At 42.6% G+C, this 22,139-nt stretch overlaps 1 protein-coding gene across 1 annotated transcript in view; it reads left to right on the top strand.

The window, feature by feature from the left end:
• Window positions 1-378: 378 nt before the first annotated feature.
• The window catches only part of GTF2I (general transcription factor IIi), a 66,789-nt gene continuing 45,028 nt past the window's right edge, over window positions 379-22,139 (top strand). Inside the window, exons 1-8 of the mRNA XM_009885101.1 lie at window positions 379-435; window positions 1,850-1,988; window positions 15,202-15,336; window positions 15,752-15,935; window positions 16,135-16,163; window positions 17,333-17,381; window positions 18,054-18,097; window positions 19,503-19,580. Coding sequence (XP_009883403.1) covers window positions 397-435; window positions 1,850-1,988; window positions 15,202-15,336; window positions 15,752-15,935; window positions 16,135-16,163; window positions 17,333-17,381; window positions 18,054-18,097; window positions 19,503-19,580 — 697 coding nt within the window. The 5' untranslated portion in view covers window positions 379-396. The remainder of the gene's footprint in view (window positions 436-1,849; window positions 1,989-15,201; window positions 15,337-15,751; window positions 15,936-16,134; window positions 16,164-17,332; window positions 17,382-18,053; window positions 18,098-19,502; window positions 19,581-22,139) is intronic.

Raw genomic sequence — 22,139 nt, 5'->3', positions numbered from 1 at the left:
TGCTTAGAAAGAAAAATCAGTGTAAATTCAGCTAATCAATTAATATGCATCTCTCTAGGCACAAAGGGTTTGCAGTCTAGTCATGGCACAACATTTTAACTTTTGAATGTTTAGCTCCAGCTTTGGATGAAACAGCAGGAAGCACGAACGCATAGAAGAGCGAGCGCTTCCTCCTGTTAATTAACCCGTATATTGGCTTGCTTGTGTGTGTATGGTGGAGTGTCTTCTGGGGTTTTGAATATTTTCTTTTCTTTGCTTGTGTAAGACAGGTTTTAGTTTTCTTGCACTGTTGTGTGTATCTGAACAGGGTTTTTTATTTCTTTTTCTAGGAGGAAAATGGCCCAAACTACCGCACCGGCAACGTCCATCCATGATGAGGACTCCTCTGAAAGCAGAATGGTGGTTACGTTCCTCATGTCAGCACTTGAGTCAATGGTTAGTAGAGAAGTTAAGCAGCTGCGTCATAACTCTGTCCTGGCATGTGCAGGATTACACCAATATGTTCCCTCCCGCTGGGGAGCAGGAAAGAGATGATGTTATATCTATAGCTTATTGCATGCTTTAACTCTCTCTCTGCTTGTGGAAAAACCTGCTAGCTGTCTTCTCACCGGTCGTCTTGTTTCTTCTTGTGCTGTGGTTGTTTGAAAAATTATTTTGTCAAACAAACGGGAAATATTTCTTGATTGCTCAGATAGAGAGTGGTTGAAAGGCAAGAATATGTTCTGGTCTTTGTCATCTGTAATATATGAATGAATATATATATGAGTGAATAAATGGTTTTGAGGCTAGCGCCTTGTCCTCAGCTGCTGTACCAATTCAACAAAACTTTTTCAAAAAATATGTAATTTTTTTTAAAGTTGGAGTATCACCTGTTTTGTAGAAATGGTTCAATCACGGTGTGGTGGGGTTTAAGCTTGGCCAGGGCTGTGAGTGGAAATGCCCGTCCCGTTCCCTCACAGTTGAAGCACCGTCAAAGATTTCGTTCTTTAAAATTGTTTTCTTAAATGATAAGCAATAGCAAAAATTTTCTTTTTGGCAATGAAACTTGAATGGGATGGTTATAAAGGAATTGATTGCATGCCTTTTTTCCCCAATGGGTCTATTTGGTTCCTAAAGGCTTTGTGTCACTTTTCTCCTCTCATGCTGCAGTTGCTGGTGCCTGTATAGGTTATGGCAAACTCTGATCTGAGTTCCTTGGAGAAATTGACTTTTCGTGACCACTTCTTGATCACCTCCCTAATTTTCTTAGGATCTTTGCTCTCTCCTTGCGCCGCAGGCTTCCTGCCTTACTTCTTTGCCAGGAATTTCTCCCAGGAGAACGCACGTAGGAGTTCAGAGGGAAGGTGCAATCCTTCCGCGCCGGAGGAATTCGGCTGAGCCTGAGCGCAGCGGGCAGGAGCAGGCAGAGGGCAGGCAGCCTTCTGCTTGCCACCACGCCTTTCCGAACGCCCTGTGGGATAAGTGTGCTGTGAACGAACAAAACTCCCGTACGCTCTGTTGAAAGTTGGGGTTGGTGTAAGACACTCAGTGTGATTATCTAACAGGGAAGGGATAATTTCACATGGATTGATGTCATAAATCATTTTAATTAAAAACAGTGCAATCTCTGGGTCTAGACGAGGCTTTAATTTCACTAATGCATCTACAATGCTTTTAAGATTCCTGATGAAAAGCACTCCAGATGTATAAATTATCCTTTGCTAATGGCTGATGTTACATTATTTGCAGTACTGCTGAAGGGTGGATGCTGGCAGCAGAAGTAATAACTGTTTTACGTGATACCACATACATTTCTGTTAACTGTACTCTTAACTCTGGTAATAAAAGCTTTTTGTTTTTCTTTTTATAGTGTAAAGAACTTGCCAAGTCCAAGGCAGAAGTTGCCTGTATTGCTGTATATGAAACCGATGTGTTTGTAGTTGGAACTGAAAGAGGAAGAGCCTTTGTCAATTCTAGGAAAGATTTTCAGAAGAATTTTGTTAAATACTGTAAGTTTCAATGCTGTATTTTTGTATTGTACAAGCTGCTTAACGCGTATTGCATAACACTAGTAATTTTGGGGAGCAAAGTTCTGGATATCATGGCTACGTGCTAGAAGTACATTGGCTATGGCAAAACCAGCTGTTCAAGAGCATAAAAATGATCAGTAACAGTGGTCTTGTTTGGAGTGTTATTTCAACCGTGGCTGGAAATGTTCATTTTTTTCTTAGCTAATGTAACAAACTAGCACAATAAGAAGTATTAGACTGTCCACCCTCACAACACGTCCTGCCTTGCCTAGTGCATGTTAATTTTTATTTGTATCCCCTCCTCCAAGTCTTTTTTCCACTGGTGAAGGCTGGGCAGGACATTGAACAGGTAGTGGGCTGCTGCTGTCGGCTCAGATGGTCCTCGTTCTTCACATCACTTCCTGCCTGATTAAAGCAGATGCACATTTTTGACATATTATTTTTTTTATGTAGCTTTTTTATATCACTGTTATGTAGTAGATAGAGATAGGTATCTGTACCATAATGACTTAAAATTACATCTGCATTGCTTTGGTACTCCTTTAAGTACATCTAGGGTGTGCTTTTTGTTTGATTTCATTTTTATAGTAAAACAGCGGAACTTTTGTGTTCATAACACGTGATCAGTTGAGTACAGGACAGTATTTTTAGGAGTTGTATTTCAAAGATTCAGTGACTCTTCGGGGGAGTACTGATGTGCTCATTTAGGAAAATGTTGTTGATGGACACTGCTTAATCAATAACAAAACACGCATTTGCCTGCCTAGGAAAAGGGAGAAGATGCAGGTCAAAAGCAGGGTATGAGAGAAGAATCAGTCTGGGGGGAGTTTAAGAGCAACGGCTGTACCATGTTCTGGCTTGACTAATTAAATGCTGCTTGGACATCGACCATGTTTAATCTGTAACAGAAACATTTGCTCCTAAAAATGCATTTGCTGCTAGCTAAAATTGTCCTGGAGGTTTTGTCTCCCAAGTTACTTTTTTGTGGTGGGGCTCTGGATTTTTGCCACTGTCCTGCTGGCTTGGACAGTGGCTTTCTGTGTGCATAAGTGTGTTTACTCTAAGAAAAGTCACCACGATGTTGCATTGTAACAGACAACTGATACCAAAATACAGAATTACGACCTCACTCAGGAATCAAGTATAAGATGAATCAATTCCTTTTTTATTTTTTACTGGGGCAGTCTTATGATGCTGGTATTTATGAAAACTGTTAGCTCAATAATGGGGGGCAGTTCAGTTTTCCACCCGAGTTCTTTTTTGTTTTGTTGGTATTGTTCCTTAAAGGGCTTCCACGAGGTCCTAGATACTTTGGTTTATTGCCAGTACAGTAGTGTCATGGGCCCTGATATACTGGAGACGTTGTATACTGGGCACATCTGTTGGTGGGGAGTCTGAAATAACTGGGATTTGATGTCTGATCTCCCCGACTAGATCTATATTGTTCTGTACCGTGGGAAGCACTGGATTCTTATCCATGCTTGTGTTCGACTGCGTCAGCCATGGTTCCTATAAGTATGTGTGTGAGTTTAAATCTTAACATTAGTTCTGATAATCCCCATCCTCTGCTTTATTCCAGTTACAAGATACTCATTCTTGGGCAGTGTTTTTGTACTGTCAGGCTGACGAGATTAAGCAATATCCACTTTGAACACAGTGTTTTCATTATGCTTCTTGCAGAACGTCGTGGTGTAGATCTGTGTGCATAAAGCCAGCGAACCTCAGTCAGCTAACCTCAGGTTTCACCGACTGCGTATCCCCCACGCTTTCTGGGGAATTTTGATGCTGGAGGTAGTTTTCTCCTGCTGCTGACAAAGTTGTTGATAATTCCAGGAAACTTGACTTCAGAACACCAGGTTTTAGGAATAAGAACGTTACATATTCCTGGTGATGCTGATTCCAACGCTGCCTTTGACAACTCTGAAGTCTTGAGGAAGTTTATAGTGTAAAATCTTCTGATCTAAAACTTAGAACTGTGGAGGCAACAGTTCCTTTCCCCTTGCACCTTACTTCTTCAGTTAAATATGAAACCTAGCAATAGACAATGTTAGTTGTGATTTCAGCAGGTGTTCTGGAAAAATCCAGGAGGGCTACAGTTTGTGTTTTTCATAGGCTAGAGTTGCACCCTTCTTGTTCTTTTATGATTAATAAAGGCTTCCAAGAGGTTCTTACATTGCTGTTAGAATTAAACCTTTAAAAATGCAGCTGTGGTATCAGCCTGTGGAACACGTGGTGCTGAGAATTACCTCTCCACTTGTGTGGGTCTCTTCATTTTTCTTTAAGTATGGAAACAGAAGTGTAGTTACTAAGCATTCTTCTGGTTATGTCTGACTCTGTTGTGACAAACCAGCGTGTGTGTCCCGTCTTTACTTCCACTTTTCCCACAGCTCCTTTGTATAGTTTGAGTAAATATGGAGATTTTTCAGAATTTGGAGGGCTCAGGCTTCATACCTGCTGCTTATTTTTAGTAATGAGTAGCATTTATTGCCCTAAATTCATGAAACGTATATATGAGGTTTATGAAGGAAGTAGCACGTATGCTTTCTAGCTGTATAGGACTGATAAAAATAACAGCGGTTCATTTTTTGTTCAGTGAAAGCGGCAGCGGAGTCTGGTTTCCTGTGGCTTTCATTCATAACAATTTTCACCCACATGGGTTCCCTAACGCCTAGCTGCGGGGGAAGGAGGAGCCCTGCGCATAGCTCAGGTATTTGTTACCTTAAGAAAATGCATTAGAAACAAATTACAGCAATGCTTTTTTTTTTTAATGTTAATATAGGTTTTGTAGGGAGTGTTGAAAAACCAGTCAACGGGCATTAATGGGGTCAGATAATAAATCCTTCTGAACTGTGCTTGATTAAGACGGCTGTGAGCCCTGCGTTAGAGTGAAAGGGTTTGATTCAATCAATCTAGAATTCAATCAATTATTCTAAGCCTATGTAAGTTTGTATTGTACATAAAAAGAGTATATTCTTCGAGTGACTGCTCATCTTCAGAAAATGGACCAACACGGATGCTTGTGCACTGTAAGCGATCAGGATGATCCACATCTTGCCCTCCCAGTACCTCTTTGTTTTAGTTGCTGCTCCCTGCTGATGTGTATTGTGTGGTGCTCAGTTCTTCTTGGATGGCCTTGGGAAGATGAAGTGCCTCCTTGCTCTCTGGGTTGCTGTGGAGTTGTGGGTTATCAGCCATCCCGAACAGGAGACTTTTTCATGGGGTGTGTCAAGAATGCTGTTCCCTTCATGAATTCATCCTTCATCTTGGCAGTTTCTCTTGATGCTTATTCAAGGTTTGGTATCAGCTCTGTGGAATTCATTCTCATTTGAATGGAGCTGGAGGTTTATAAAACAAACCAACCAACAAAAAAGAAAAAAAAACAGAAGAGGCCTCATCGTCCCGAGGTTGTGTTTTCATGTCAGAAGTGAACTTTCAGAAAAGCTTCCTGATTCAGAAAACACCTTTTTGGTCATCTGCTCTGAACTTTGAAAGAGATTTACCCAGCGCTGTGTGTTCCATCCCATCTGTCAAGGAGCTGATTGTTCTCCAAGAATCCCGGTTGCCTCTGCTAGCATTTCCACTGGTACCGGCTGTTGCACCATCGGTATTTAGGTCAGACGGAAGCGTAATCCTGCTAGTTCTGCAACTTTCTGTCAGCTCTCCCAGTCATGCTGCTTTTTCCTGCTTTGGTGCCAGGGCTCTGCGCTCGCTTGCCTGAGATGGGGCCATCTTGCAACTGTAGATGCTTCGTCTTGTATGACAGGTCCTTTGTTTTTAGGAGCCTTCGTTTTTCTTCTGGTGGCCTCAGGTTTCCATGCTGATCTTAACAGTGCGTCTAGTACGGGCCAGAGTTTGGCTTCAAATCCTTGGCCCAGCGTCTGTCACTCTTCTTACCTGTACCTCCATGTCCGTCCAGCCACAGGTTGCAAGAGCTCCTTGTAGATTCAAGAAAGCTCAGAATCCAAGTGTTTTTAATGGGCCCAGCTGTTCCTCCTGTTCGAGATGAATGAATGGCACGTGATGCTCCAAAGACCTTATGGGAAGGATTGCTCAGCTTTGACTCCTCAGTATCTTTGGTATGTGGATTACTGTTCCCTTTTGGATATCTACCATCATCTGCAGGCAAGTGAAATGACCCTTCCCATAAGAAGAGGGCTGGAGCCCCTCTGCTGTGAGGAGAGGCTGAGAGAGTCGGGGTTGTTCAGCCCGGAGAAGCGAAGGCTCCAGGGAGACCTTAGACCTCCCTCTGGTTCCTAAAGGGGCTCCAGGAAAGCTGGAGAGGGACTCTTGATCAGGGAGGCGAGCCATAGGACGAGGGGGAACAGTTTTACACTGAAAGAGGGGAGATTTAGATGAGATATCAGGAAGAAATTCTTGACTGTGAGGGTGGTGAGCCCCTGGCACAGGTTGCCCCGAGAAGCTGTGGCTGCCCCATCCCTGGAGGTGTTCAAGGCCAGGTTGGACGGGGCTTGGAGCAACCTGGGCCGGTGGGAAGTGTCCCTGCCCAGGGCAGGGGGGTGGAACAAGATGATCTTTAGGGTCCCTTCCAACTCTGCCATTCTGTGATAAACTAGGCTACTGTGGACCCTCTTGAAGATCTGCGGCTAGGCTTCCGTCTCATTGAATCCTTCTGGCCTTTGAGCAAATAGAACTGTCAAGTTTTCTGGAGAATTCTTCTCACATTGTGCTACCCCTATCTCCTTGACTCTGTAACTAATATAATGCTGCAGCAGTTTAGAGGGGAGTGGAAAAAGCAAACAAAATCAGAAACCTGAAAGGCTAGATCTTCCTGGTTTAAAAAACTCAAAACTGGCAAGTCTCTAAGTGGATTGGCAACTGCTGGACTACTTTGGCCTGCTGTCATTTCCATCTGAATACCTGAAATTGGCATTTCTGGGCTTGTAGTAGCTTGTCCCTATAGTCTAGAGAGAATTAAGCATCTCTGGCTGAAGTTCTACCATGTCTAGGGTCTTGCTATGGTAGATGCCGGAGCTTTAATTATAGTTGTGCAATGGCTGTCCTCACTTCAGGTTTTGGCTTCCACAGGAGCTGCTGTTCACTGTGCAGGATCTCTTCTCTGTGGAGAATGAGCTTTTTAGCGTAATATCTAAGAAGGTTTCAAATGCACAAAAAGACTGTAGAGCAATCCTTTGGTCTTTAAGGATATGCAAATGGGATTCGGAGTAGTCAGTCTGTGCATCGCACCTACACTGGAGAGCGTCAGCCTACTTCATCCCTAGCTGTTCGTCTCCATTGCCTGGGGGGTGCCTGGGGGGAATTAACGCAAATTTGTTACTGCCTAGACCTTGTTTTCCAGGCAGCGGCTTCCCAGCTGTGGCAAAGAGGTACAGCTTCCTTCTGTGTTTGCTTTCTGCGTTCCCTTCAGCGGCAGAATTTTGATCTGTTTCTAGGGGTTCTCCTTATGAAATCTTACTCTTGCTGTTCTCTGAGTGACAGAAGCAGTTTTTCCTTTCCTTAAACGTTAATGTTTGAACTATGACTGCACAGGACAAAGCTACTCAGATGTTCCAAGAGGCTGTTTTGCATCTCTAGCTGTGATACCGCAGCACAGCAAAAGTGCTTTCAGTGAACACAGAATCATAGAATGGTTAGAGTTGGAAGGGACCTTAACGATCATCTAGTTCCAACACCTCCGCCATGGGCAGGGACACCTTCCACTAGACCAGGTTACAAACCTAGTGAGCTCCACCTGGGCTTGGGGCTGTTCCATGGTATCACGTACACCGTGCCGAGATCCTGGCCAGCTGGAAGGCCATCTGAACCCTCTGGATACACTTTCATCGAGTGATGGCTTTGCTCACTTCAGTAGACCTCACCAGCAGTGAATACGAGCTCTGTGGTCACTGTCTGCATGAGAACTTTCCTACTGAGGAATTTGTGGCACTAGCTGGAGTCACCCCCGATGGAAAAGTGCATGTGGCCCCTACAGCCCTAAAGTCCAACTGTTAGAAGGTGACAGTTTCTTCTGTTTGTTTCCCTGTCATTATCTGTCTTATGCTGTTTCTTACTGAGAAGAGGTACACGCACTCCAAATTGCCTAATATGTTTTTTCAAACTAGAAGTATTTTGTGGAATATTTCTCTTGCGCTTGAGGTTTAAAAAAGAATATTCTCCATCGCATCACCACAGGTGCAATTAATTCCAATATTGGAAATAATAAAAGCAATACTAGCAACAGGGCCAGATCTACAAAGCAAATTAGGTCCGTGCCATCTACCTGTAGGCATCTACATAGCTCATAAATCAGTGGGTTTGTCTTGAACTGTTCTCTTTGTAGGTGGCGATATCCAAAAAGTATGGTGTAGAGATACATGACTCCAGTATTTTCTAACCAGAGCTCAGTAAAGTGTATAGCATGTTGGTATAAATATAAATTTATACATGCTCAAGCTCTGACTGCATGCCTTGCTGCTTTCTTTCATTTTTCTAATGGAAGAAGCTATTTACATGTTTGATCCCATCTGTGTATCGTCTATGTACTTCCGCTATAAGCAATGCTGAACAGCCTGTGGTATTGCAGGCCTGAGAGCATCACGCACAGATCTTGTGTTTAGAGGATGATAGGTGGGAGTCGAGCTACAGTAGTGTGAATATTTTTTTTTTTTATTAACTCAGTAGCTTGGGTTAATTTTAGACTTGTGTTTAAAAATGTCTTTGATTAAATCTGCTGAGATGGCCTCTGACACTGCAGCTTGCTAGTTCATGTGCGCACTGTACTGCTAGCCTGGATGGAGTCCCTTTATGGTACTTTATTTGGATGCTCCAGTAATGATGTAAATAAATTATCAGTACAGTTGATTTGCTTCTTCCTTACTATTGTGATTATCTCTGATTATATTCTGTATATCTTACTCGTCGTGCCTGTAGTAATTGAGAAGCGGTGTCTAAATGGGGTGTTTAGCTTTTCAGCTCTAAAGCGGAATCTCAGACCTGAAATTGAGCACAGACTGAGTCCCCTGACCTGTGTGGAAGCAGCCTAATACCTTTTCAGTATTACTCTTAATAACAGAGGTGATTAGTGGGTCTAGCTGCTATTGATTGTATTTGTTTGTCCTCGTTATAATATCTAAAGGGCAATCTTCATCGTCATCTTTGTCTCTGATTATGTGCTATGGTATTATAGTGAAAATCCCATTCTGTAACTATCTTTTTGTGCTGTTCAGAGGCTAATCCCTTGACACCAATGCAGCTAGTCGAAAAATACCAGTTCTTTTTGGTGGTGATGGTGATGTACCAGTGTGGAAACTGGGTTTCCCACAGTCATTGTGTTTGGACCTAAACCGTTCTGTGGCCAGCTGAGACTTCTGTGGTTTTTACTGCTCCTGAAGCCACAGAATGTTTTGGAAGAGAAAGGAGTCATTAAATCATAGACATAAATAGTAAATGAAAGAAAACAATAAGAGCCAGGTGGAGGATTAATCATGACAAAACACCCATGGATTTGCATGTATGCCATAGCTAATCTGTTACCTATTTTAAATGCAAATGGGGGGCTGTACCTGTGATTCTTGCTTTAGCCTTGGTCTTCCAGTGCACTTCAAAATGGGTACACTTTCCAGAGTGCGTAGCAGGAAAAAAGGATGTTGAAATAGTTGCTTTTTAAAGCTGTGGCTGTCAGGATGCGTTCCTGTTGCCAAGCCAGAGCTGTTTTACACCTCTGTAACTTTCGACCTCTTTTTTGCTGCCAGATTTCCTTCCAGCTATTTGGGAGTGGCCTCTTTAAAACAACCGCTGCTCAATGCTCGTTCTGTTGGAATATCTGCTGGAACAGGCTCTTCCCTGCCACTTTCAATGGGAACTTACACAGTTGTGGCTCTCGGTCGTGTTCCAGAGTTTTCACTTCCCTTTTTGCAGCAGGTGACTTGGAATAATTTGCCCTTCTGCGCATTGTACGACCAGAGGAGATGGACGGCTGCTCCTGGCCACAATGACTGTAGCCCATCACCATTTCCCAGACTTACCGTGCTGGCACACATAATGTATTCACTCCTACCGTGTCTATCGCTTGGGAGTTAAGACCTTGCATCTCTGCTAGCGGAAGGTATCGCCTGAGTGTTGCCTTGTCCATTTTACATCCCGTGAGCCAGGCTGCATCATGCCTGTTTAGTGATGTGTTAGTGCTAACCTGGCCGGCTCTGCCCGGGGTTAGTAAGGGAACAGATTCATAGTCCTTCTTGCTTGGGAGAGCTGTGGGCATGGTAACTGCTGCCTTCCTCTTGCGCATCACCTTTCCTGTTCTTCTGCAGCTCTCCAGGTAAGACGGTCTTCTGCATTTGTGCCCGGGGCTCTGTAGGACTGTAAAACCTTAGCACTGGGAGTGACTTCTGGGGTCCCCGTCTCCCCGGGACGCTGCAGAGCTGTCTGGAGTGCTCTGATTGCTAAAGCTTACGGGGTGTCTTTAATAAAAAGCATGAAGCTTCAGATGTTCCTGCTGGAAAGCTCGGGCAGTTTGCTGCTTACATTGATTGCCTCCAGCACTCTGGGCTTCTGCTTCCCCGGTCCCTTGAAGTATTTACATTGTGCTCGCTTTATTGGAAGCGCTAATTCATATTTTGCATCTGTTTCTGCCCCACCCATAGATTTTGCGGGAGTGTTTCTGTTGTGGTTATAACTGCCTGATAAATTAACTGAACGGTGTTCATTCTTGGAATCCCCGACAGCTTTTTTTGATTTAAGCTTCAGTCACTTTCTATTTTGTATTTGGAGAGTGCAGCTCTGAGTTAAAGCATCTACCCTTAAAGACTTGATCAGTTTCTTCCTAATAAATCATGTGCTTAGGGATTAGCTTAAAGATAACATTCCCAGCACTCACCAAACATGTGCAGTTACAAGTAATAACAATAAAATCCAAAGCAATCAGCCCTGTCTTTCTTACTGAGAGCTTTTTTTTTTTTCCCCACTGCTGTTGCCATTTTTGAGCGCATTAAAGGGCTCAGCCTGCACTCCCCTTCTGCCCAACCTTTTGAAATGCAAATAATGTAATTTTTGAGCTGTCCCATGCTGCATATTTCTCACATATTAATATGTGTTCATTAGCTGAACTCTGCATTAACAGTCTAGATCTTTGTAAAAGACTAATTCTCCTATCTTTAGCTTTACCCTGTGGCCTGCTATACTCTTCTTTTTCTCTTCTACTACCGCTCTTCCCTTCATTTTCCCCCGACTTCCCAAGCTGGTAAAAGGGCTTTACCTGCAGCGGGTGATGGCCAGCCCTGGCTAGCCATGCGTTTCTGATGGACTCCTTTGCAGCCCTTTCTCATGGTATTAGGGGTGAGTTAATCTGTTTTTCTTAAGTTTTACGTTACTGGCAGTTTCCTGTGTTTTACAAGTCAGTTTACCCCTTTTCCCAAGTTCTCAAAATGAAAAGAAAAATGCATTTTCAAAACTTCCGTTACATAGTTAGACACAAGTTACTTTTTTTAAAGAGTTTTATAAGATCACTTTCTGCCTCCCTTCCTCAGGGGCGCTTCCTTTGCTTCCATCACCTGCCTCTGGCTCCGTGGATGTGGCAGGAACAGACTCTTGCAGGTCGTGTGCCAGTCCGGGCGCCTTTTCTTCCCGGCACCTTTAGCTTTAGCCGTGCCCTCCCTGCTTAGCTCACAGCTCCGTGCTGTTGTTCTGGGTTTATTTCAGATTTGGGTAACTAGCCTCTTTTGCAGCCTTATTAGAGCTAGGCTGCTTGGCTTGATTGTCAGAACCCCCTGCCTCGCCAGTTAAGGGCTGTGACGGTAACAGCTAGTTTAAAACCTTGCTAAGAAAGTTCAGTCCCATTTCAGCGGAGACCACCCATCTCATTCCCTCAAAGTCGCAAACAAACAGAAAATTACTGTAGATAGCCCATCTTTTTGAAATTCCCTGGCTCCTAAATTCTGCCTCGGGTGATTTGCTTTTCTTGCGGTTTAAGTGATCCTTTGATAATCATAGAATGATTTTTCTTTAATTTGAGGTTTCAATTTCCTGAACTGTAAAAGTGGATGGCCTTAAAAAGCTCTCAGATGAACTGGGTGGATGCATTATAAAACAAAGCAAAACGCTTTTAGCCGCACACACATTTACTTTCCCTCTTTCGTTTCTCATAGTTATTTTCAGAGAGTAATTTTCCTTAAGAACAAACGGGTAAAATATATGTACATGAGTGTTGTCACAAAATAATTGTTGCCCTTGAGTTGCCTCTCGCAGTGTCTGCACAGGGGTGACGTTCATGCTCTTAGAATCAGTTCTTGGCTTTTTCTACCTGGGGGATTAAAACCCACTTGATTAAAAAACCTTCTGATGTTGTAAGATGTCTTATGTGTGGTGGGACTGACAGCTCTTTTGCTAGAGGAGTGTTGAGCTCCACCAGCTTCAGATACTGAATCCTACCAGCTTTTCTCTGTCGTTTGTGTAGCGTTGCATCTCCAGGTCACATTTTGGAGGAAATTTCAGTTAAGCAAATAGTTTCTCTACTAAAGCATGCTTATTTTTGTTTGTTCGTTTCTTATTCTTTGGTGAGCCGTGGTCAGTGCTGGTTTTGTCACTTGTCTCCGCGTGACCCGGTGGGGGGTGCTGCGCTCCGCAGGAGGAACGCAGCCGCCCTCCTCCCGGCAGCAGCTTCGCCCTTACCCCCGAGTCAGGGGCTTGGAAAACAGCCACGCTCTGTGGGCGCTTCAGCATCAGACTGTGCTTCAGTGCACCTTCAGGACAGGCGTTGTGTAACAGTGCTGAGCTGTAACTCTTCATCAGTTCCGAAGCACAACAGCGTCTATTTACGGCAGGACGGTGGAGAGCCTGCCTGTGCAGAGCTCGGGGTGTAGCTGTCTTGCTACACGTCTTGCTGCCATGCAACAAGAAAAAATCGCCGAATTAAGATTTGATCATTTCAAGTACTCCATTTTTTTTTGTTCCATCACAACAATTTCTGCAAGAGGCTTTTTTTTTTATTTCTTTTAATGCAGTCTATTCATTTTCTAAGGATGGTGACAGCCAGGAGATTCCTTTTCCAGCCAAGTGATGGGCTGGGCTGTCAGACCCGGTCTGCTGCTGGTCAGGGCAGGTAAAGGGGAAGGTTGTTCTGAGTAATGAAAACACCTGGATAGCCCAAGAAGATAAGAAACACTCAATCATATATGGACTCTCAGTACAAATTGAGGATTTTAGTAATTGGGTGATTGTAATCCTCCTGACGCCGGAATGGGTTTTGCAGAGTGATGGGACTAATCCTGCAGTATGCTCCCAGCTGTGTAGAACGCAGTTCTTTCACCATATCACCATTCCTCACCTTTCCTGAGCCACTTACCCTGCACATACAGCCCCCCCAGCCCTCTTCCCCTCCAAGTCTTGTTTCACGTGTCGCAGGCATCCCTCCTCCCAGACATAGCCCGAAACCTCCGTGGTGCCCGAGGAATGGTGGCGAGAGCTTCGACAGAGCCTGTGAGTTGTGTGACCAACAAGTGGAGAGGTGTCCCTCGGTGCTGCCGGGAGGAGACGAACGGCTGCGGGGTTTGATCAGCTGTGCAGAGCTCTTACAAATCTTACTGTCTTCAAGACTTGATCTGGTTTGTCAGACTTGATTGAAATTGGCCAACAAATGTGGGAGAGACTGAGGCAGGCGCATAATGTGAGCTCAAGAAAATAGATAAAAATAAGGAGGAAGATTTCTATGTCCTTTTGTCTGCTTTTCATTTTAATGGGAAACGAGCAGTGTTGTCATCTTATTTTTGTTTTGCTTATTATTTTTAGAAAGTGTGGGTGCACTTTTGAGAAGCTACTGGCAGGAAAGGCGTTTTCAGTGAATCAGTCTCTTGTGTAGGAAAAAAACCACCCAAAAAGCAACATTGCGTGTAGCTGTATATGGAAACGTACATCTCTTATCCCCAAGTCTGCAGGCAAACCTTATCAGCTGTCATTAACTAAGCCCTAGTGCTATGGGTAAATAATAATATTCCATTTTTGCATTATTTTTGTGTTACGGGAGGCCCTCTCATTGCGGAGAAAGCAAAAGTTTCAGGCCTGGAGGGCTGGACGTTGCGTGGAGGTGGGTTTCCAGGGCACAAAGCAGGTGTGGGATCTGTAGAGGAAGGAAGAGGTCCTCTTTCAAATGAAGATACAAGTTTTTAAGGTGATAAATGTATTTTTTACTACCAGTATTGCTGCTTCAGCTCATTTCACAACCCATTTGTAATCAGGTGTTCAAACTGGTGTTTGTTTTCTCGTATTAGCCTAGAATTACGAAGCCAGCAGCACTGGTAATGCAAATCACAGCGTTTCAGACTTACCGCTGTGCTTTTTCACGGTGAAGATATGACACAGCTTCAGCACTGATCTTTCTCTTGCACATAGGAACACAGGTCTCCCTTGCTTTTTCTTTCATATCCAGAATCTCTCTGTTCTTTCCCCCTCTTTGCTGGGCGATTCCCAGTAAATCTTGACAAGAACTGAATGATAAGAAGGGAAGGCTGCCGCCGCTTCCATTTCCTTTTTAATATTGAAAGCATTGTTATTCCCTCACTCCTTTTGCAATGACTTTTGCTCAGAGATTTTCAAACAAGGCATAGGGCTGAAATCTTCTCTGTTCTGCATAGCGATGGCTTGTTTGCAAGTCCTGTTCGGCAATGAGAGGTGTGTGCTTAAAATGTCTTTTGAAAGATAAAGGAGGTGGTGCGCCAAAAGTCAGATCCCCTCTCCAAAAAGTTCAGCAAAGCGCATACACCATAAACAAAAGAGGAATATAACATAACTGCTACATAAGATACTATGCATAGCGCTGGAGAGCTATGGGACCCTCCACACAGGCATTCTAACTGTTCCCCGGTGACTGTCTCGCTCCTTCTTTTCTGGGCAGTTTTGCATTTTATTCCTACTGTATTATCCCCTCCTGAGATGAATAGTGTTCTCTACTTCTTCACACCAAAAAAAGCCTGCTGGGATATGTCTCTTAATTCCTTGTTCTTACACCTTAGAGAGTGACATTTACAAAGGTTGCAAGGAGGATATAATAATTTTGGTGTAAATTTAAATTTACTCATTGCCCATGTACGTAGACAAGTGCATTTGCTTCTAAGGCAAATAAGTTCTTATGATTTTCTGGCAGGGATCCTTCTAGAGTGTCTATAGTCTAAACTGGGGGGACGAGGTACTGGTGGTTTTAATAACATTGTATTATTTTTGTCTTATTTTTATAAATAACTGCCAGGCGTTACAGAAGAGGAGAGGGCTGCAGAACTGCAGAAAACAAAGACTATACCACCTGTAAACAGACTGACGGTGGATGCGGTGGAACTGGAAGCTCTCAGAAAGTCTGTGGAGGACTTTTTCTGCTTTTGTTACGGTGGGTGCTTTAAAGTCTTCAAAGTGGATTTCTAAATTTTTATTCCAGTTGGGAGGAAAGTGCCGCATAATGTTAGCCTTCAAGCTATGCTGCTGTTCAGGTGGTACGTTTAACTTTTTTAGAAGCCGATTCTAAAACATACACATATATTGGATGGTTTTCTTCTTGGCGTGTTTTGTGGGATGTGACTTGAGATGATTGCACAGCCTGCTTATTTTTCTTTCAAGAAAGCCTCTGCGTCTCCGTGGGTTCCGGTGCTTGTGGGAACCCTGCAAGCAGGACGTGCTTTCCTCTGGAGATTTGCCCCTGCACCTTGCTTTCACTCTAGGCCTCTCCACGGGTTTTATGGGGGACTCACCCTTTTGCTGATTTGCGCACTCTTGACCTCCTGGCTGTCTCCTTTCTTTCCCCCTAGGTAAAGCTTTAGGAAAGTCAACGGTGGTACCTGTGCCGTATGAGAAGATTCAGCGGGACCAGTCTGCAGTGGTGGTGCAGGGCCTGCCCGAAGGACTTGCCTTTAAACATCCAGCGAATTACGATGTTTCAACCCTGAGATGGATTTTGGAAAACAAGTCAAGGATCTCATTTATCATCAAAAGGTTATTTTGCTCTCTCTTGTGCTGGTCTGTCCACTTTGGTTTTGTACTGAAATTAAGTCCAATTCATTTTAATTTTTAATTAAATACATTGCAGCCTGTTTCTCTTAAACAAGAATTCTCTCTCTTTAATGTTATGCAACCAAGTAAGTCATGATGTCTTTGCTAAAGCATGGGGTTTTCTCTCTGTATTTCCATACAGGCCTTTCCTAGAGCCAAAGAAACACCTCGGTAAGTTACTGCTTGCTTAGACTAAAAAGAAGCAGATTAGAATTTTGGATTAGATAGCAGTACAGGTACAAGATTGGGTGATGTGGATAAAGTGTCAAACTTTGCAGAAATTCCTAGACTGTGAGTTGCCTTAGTTATAGAACTATAACCTTTTCCTTTATGTCTTCTGCTAAGAGCAACTAATTAGAGATAAAATTCATTCTGTTGTGTTCTTTATCCTTTTACTGAATTTAAATTTTATGTGAATTGGGTGGTATTCTAGGGAAAGGAGACATAAACTGATGAAGGACTGTGCATTGCATTTCTAGAAGATGCCAAGACTTTGCAGTGCTATGTGTTCCAATACATAGCTGAGTTTGGCATTTATATCTCATTTTAAAAATTGATTTAATCTTCTGAAGTGGTTAGGTGTTGCAGTTCCTATGAAAGGCTTAAAAAATCTGAGCGAGAGTGAGTTTTTTAAAGCTCTGCAATTATTTGCTTGTAGCTAGAAAAAATCCTTTCTCCTTTTCCTTTCATGGGATCATCTTGTTTTATTTGCAAAATTCATATATGTGAGGATTTGTTTTACGAAGAGGATGAAGGAATCTCTATAGGAGTGTAGTCAAAAAAGAAATGTTTCACTTTCTCAGGTGAAACAGCCAGAGGTTGATGCCGGGTTAGTAAAATCAGAACTGTGTTGCCTGTGCCCAGTAAGAAGACTAGAGAGTGGGAAATTGCCGAAATTCTGGTAATAATGTGTTTCTGTTGAAAAAGCAAGGCAGGTTTTCAGTGTGGTAAATGACATTCTAAAAACCTAATTATTTGTGTCTAGCTGTAATTTAGGACTAAGCTGAATCTCTATAAAAGTATCCATTTTCTTTCAGCAGAGTTCAGGTGAGAGATTTGTTTACCTTTGTTTCCCAAGATTTTCACTTAGCATCATGAAAGAGAGCAGTGAAAAGAATGGTGATATGCACATTTGAAGTAATTTTATATTGGCGGTGCTTTATAGATTAATAAAGTAGTTTAACGAGATCTTCCCCTCATATCTGTGAATACAGAAAATGTGCACATATGCTTGTAAAATGTGAACAGGTTTTTGCTTCGTGAAATCAATGTTACGTTTTCAAATTGTATTTAAGGTAAATGGAGTACAGGAAATTCAAAGATTGTCTTTTAACTTTCAGGAACTCATATGACAGATCCTTCGCATTCAATTATACCTCCAGGTGGAAGGTGAATTTAAAATAATGTAGTTTTCTTTTTGTATCAACTACGTATTTTTGTATCATTTATCTTTCCCTTAATGTGCTTTTTCTGTCCAGCTGACCTTTGGATAACTTTTGCTTGCCTGGGATTATAAAAAGCATGAAGCGGAATTTTTTCTTTCCTTTGACCATTATTTGTGGGGAAACTGTTCGGAATTAAACAGATGGCAAAGTTTCCCCTTGGTTTAATTAGCCCAGTGAGTGTTCTTAATTCACAGTCTGTCAGTCAGGGATAAGTTTGTCATGTGTTGTGGTACGGGGATATGGGGAACAGATGTAATGTTGCTTCCTTCCCCCTCCTCAATTAAAACACTAAAATAAATCTTTTTGTTGCTAAATTAAGAGATTATATCTAGAGTAAATAAAAAATTGGTTAATGTGAAAACAGGGAGCAAAATGGCAAGTGTTTCTGTGCTTCTCAGTTTGCTTCTCGTTAAACGGTAAACACGCTTTGAATATTGTGTATGTCCCAAAAATGTAGGGATTCTCTTGAGATAAATCAGATAAGCTAAGATGCAGGATTTTTAACTTTTATTTTCCTGGTTGGAAAAAAATACTGTGATGTTGATTTTACTAGACAGTAAAAGTTTTGGGTTTTATAATACCATATAATATGTGCTTGATTTGTTTATTTTTGTAGTTGTCCTCCTATTCAAGTGAAAACAGAACCAAACGAGGATTCTGGTATGTACAAAATTTTGCCCTTATTTGCAAAAAAAAAAACCCAAACAAATAAACAATCAGTTTCTATTCAGAAGGCTGAATTTAAGTGAAGATAGGGAGCACCAAGAAAAACGTAGCAAAAAAACATCCTTTGTGGGAAAGAAAAACTTTTATTTCCTTAAAACTGGCCACTTTTCAACTGTTTTTTTTTTAACTTTAGCCAAATGTTTCCATTTCTAGGAGGAGGAGGAGGTTTGTATCATTTTCTAGACTAAAATAATTTGTCTGTGTAAATTGTTTTAAATGAAGAAGAAGAAAATCCTGTGTGTCTTATTTTGTTCTAATTCAAGGTGACTTTATCTCTAATGGGGGAAGAAAAACGTGGTTTCTTTGTTAATATTACTAAAATACCGAAAACGACAGAATGTCCGTTTTCTAGCTAACATGGAAATAAGTAGCAAAATGTGTTATTAATTGTTAAAAAAAATGACCAGGCATTCCGAAGTTCCCCTGGGGGTAGGACGTGATCCTGCAAGGCGCTGTGATCTGCAGCAGAGGAACGCTGAAGCGCCTGCTTTGAGGTGAAGCGGGAGTAATCCCGTTAAAGGCAGTGAGCCGGCAGGTGTGCTTGGAGATAAGCTGGTGACTTTCCCTTTTGTTGGGTTGAGCTACACGGCTCAGCATTTTGTGTAAGAATTAAGTTTTTATATTTAGGCCGGTTCTTTGTGCTTCCCAACTTCAGACTCGTGGTGTGGGAACCCTCCGTGCCTAACGTTCAGCTTAACAGACGCAACGGGTTAACTTGAGCTTTTTGTCAAGTCAATCCCAGGCTGTTGCCAGTGCTGCTTTCTAGGCATTTTAGGTAATTCTCCCTTTGTCAGAATGTTTTGAAAACACTTTAGGGAATGCTATGAAGGCTTACGGAGGGGATAGTTCACCTGAATGAAGCCAAGAGCAGCTGAGGACCTTTGGTGCGGCTCCATCAGCAGCACGGTTTGATGCAGACGGTACCTGCGCTGGGCTGTACAGAGGAGTGAGCAGCAGTAGGTCTAGAAGTGCTTTCAGCACGAGTGATGAAATATTTTTTTTTTGTTTGGCTGTGGAAGTGAGCATAAAGGAAGGAGACCATTCTTTTTAATCCTTCAAATCCGAGATAGCGTTTGCAAGGATGCCTAATTGTAGGGGAGCGTTTAATCCTGAATCCTTTCTGAGGGTGACCAAACTGAAACATAAACCAGCAGCTCACTTGGTTACCGTTGTTTCAGCTCAACAGTTGTTCAGTGTCTCAACTCCAGAAAATATTTTTTTTTCTTTTTTTGAATAGAGACCAACTAGGATCTCGGTGGGTGTTTGGTTTGGTTTGGTTTTTTTTTAAGAATCTGGTTATTATTAGTTTCCATATGTGATTCCTTTGTTGGTTCTACAGGAATTTCTTTGGAAATGACAACAGGAACAGTGAAGGAGGAATCAGATGATCCTGACTACTATCAATACAATATTCCAGGTGGTGATATGAACTTTCATATGTGTTTATCTCATGAAAGGGTTGATTGCTTAAGTGGTGTTCTCTCTGGACCGTTCTTTTTACTTATTCTTGGTCGTTAAGGGTGCAGTTACTTCGCTCTGTTAGGGTGCATTTCCATGTGGGCTACCATGTAAGTTATTCTGAAGAATATCAAAAGACCTGAAGTACAACTTCATATGTTGTTGCACATGTGTGTGCTTGGGGTGAAGGAGAAATTCCAGGAGTCTTTTAAAGTGTTTGTTTTTCTCTGAGGGTCCAGTATGCAGACTCTAATTCCAGTGACCTCTTTAAACAGAAAATAAACTGTAATAATGATGCTGCCCAGAGCGTTGCTGGGATCTTCTCTATAGTTTAAAGCTTCGGTAAATTTTAGAGTGTATCAATCACTTTTCTTGTATGGAATGACCAATGTGTGTCAAAACTATATGGAAAGGTTTGTTTAGATAGGCAAGACATAACGACGTTTGTGAGGGTCCATGATTCAGGCTCTGTGTATATTTTTAAGATTTCTCTCAGTTGCTTTGGCTCATCTCTACATATGTGGTTAATACTGCACGTTAACCTCAACTCAGAGTGAAAAAAAAAAAAATTATTTCTGTAGGTTGAAATGAACAGTAATTAAGAAGTCATCATTATAAATGGCAACATAAAATAACTAGAACCCTAAATTTATAATTTTGGTCTGTTTGCATTTGTCGTTAGGTTAATTGAGCAGTACAAAGGAACACAGGCAAGCTGCCACGCCTGTCTGAAGGATAGCTTCATGTTCAACAATGAAGTGCAAAACAGCACATCCTTTCATTTTGTAATATTATATATTATTGAGATAACATTTTTGTGCGTGTTTAGACACAAAGCTTGACATTATTTTCTCATGTGCTTTAATAACTAACTACAGGACTGTAGAATCGATATTCTTGTACTGGCACATCTCAAGTAATGTATGGGCAATGTTCAGAGAGATCTTAAGCATATGGCATAGCAAGTTCAGAATTTGAAAGGTGAATTCTCTGGTGTTAGGATTATCTTTTCTTCATATTTGTACATTGCCTGGCCTCAGGGGATGGGGGGGTTACAAGCATGACATAATGTAGTAAAAATAGATACTTTTTTGGAGGCAACCTAATCGTTGTTCCTTCCAAAGCCAAGTCCTGTCATCTTTTTGCTTTTCAGCCCCTTGTGGTTTTCCATATCGTGCATAAAAACAATGTCAGAATTTGGCCAATAGCCCAAAGTGTAATCCAGTGCTATTTGAAGAGAGTCAGTACTGAAATCACGTCCTTACACAATAGTAACCCATTGTGCTGCAGCGTGTTTGTCTCAGCTAAAAAATCCTGTTTATTCAATGTGCTTCCATAGTAAAGTCTGAGCAATGTGGATTTGGGCGGGGGGGGGTTGGTGAAATTGTCTTTTACAGAACTCTAAATTTAAATTTTCTGATTGGTGAGGAGCAATATGTGTATGATAAAATGGGGCTCGATTAACAACTCCCCCTTTCCCCACTCCCAGTGTAGTCCTCCAAACTTGCATTTAAAACGTGGAAAACTGCGTATACTGGTAAAAGGGATGGGGTGCAGTGAGCTAAAAGAGATGTTACTGGGTCACGTCTTGCCACCTTCCCCGGAGTAAAGCAGCTTCCCCTTCGTTTCTTCGAGTTGCTGACGCTCCAATTCAAGACAAAGGTTGTACAGAGCCAAGAGAGCTGTAAACAGCTGGAGTATTGCGTCCAGCGCGGCGGCCCCCAGCATAAGAAGGACATAGACCTGTTGGGGCAGGGCCGGAGGAGGCCATAAAGATGATCACGAGGGCTGGAGCCCCTCTGCTGGGAGGACAGGCTGGGAGAGTTGGGGTTGTTCAGCCTGGAGAAGAGAAGGCGAAAAAGGGGAGACCTCAGAGCCCCTTCCAGTGCCTAAAGGGGTTCCAGGAGAGCTGGGGAGGGACTCTGCATCAGGGAGGGGAGTGATAGGACACAGGGGAACGGTTTTAAACTGAAAGAGGGGAGATTTAGATTAGATATTAGGAAGAAATTCTTGACTCTGAGGGTGGTGAGCCCCTGGGGCAGGTTGCCCCGAGAAGCTGTGGCTGCCCCATCCCTGGAGGTGTTCAAGGCCAGGTTGGACGGGGCTTGGAGCAACCTGGGCTGGTGGGAGGTGTCCCTGCCCAGGGCAGGGAGGTGGAACTAGATCTTCCAAGGTCCCTTCCAACCTAAATCATTCTATGATTCTATGAAATTCAGGAGGCATATGGGGATTTACATGTGCATGGTGGTGCTGCGCAGAGAAGCAGACCTTGGAGACATAGAGTTATCCTGAGGTGTGTTCCTGAGGGATGGCACAAGTCTGCCTCAGCATTGCCTTGGTAGAGATGTGCTGCGGAATATGGCTGGGGCCCTAGTTCTTACTAAAAATATCCTACAGCAAAAACTAGGCTTATTGATTTATGAGAAGAAACAACTAAACTGTTAGAGAACAGCAATCTGCTTGGGGCTTCCTGGAGAAAATGATTTACTGATGAAATTTCATGGTTATTGTTTTTCTC

The sequence above is a fragment of the Charadrius vociferus genome, unplaced genomic scaffold (assembly GCF_000708025.1).
Source record: "Charadrius vociferus isolate BGI_N301 unplaced genomic scaffold, ASM70802v2 scaffold54, whole genome shotgun sequence".
In the NCBI taxonomy this organism is placed as follows: domain Eukaryota; kingdom Metazoa; phylum Chordata; class Aves; order Charadriiformes; family Charadriidae; genus Charadrius; species Charadrius vociferus.
The sequence above is the reverse complement of the archived record's forward strand: the minus strand, read 5'-3'. Positions and strand labels throughout refer to the sequence as shown.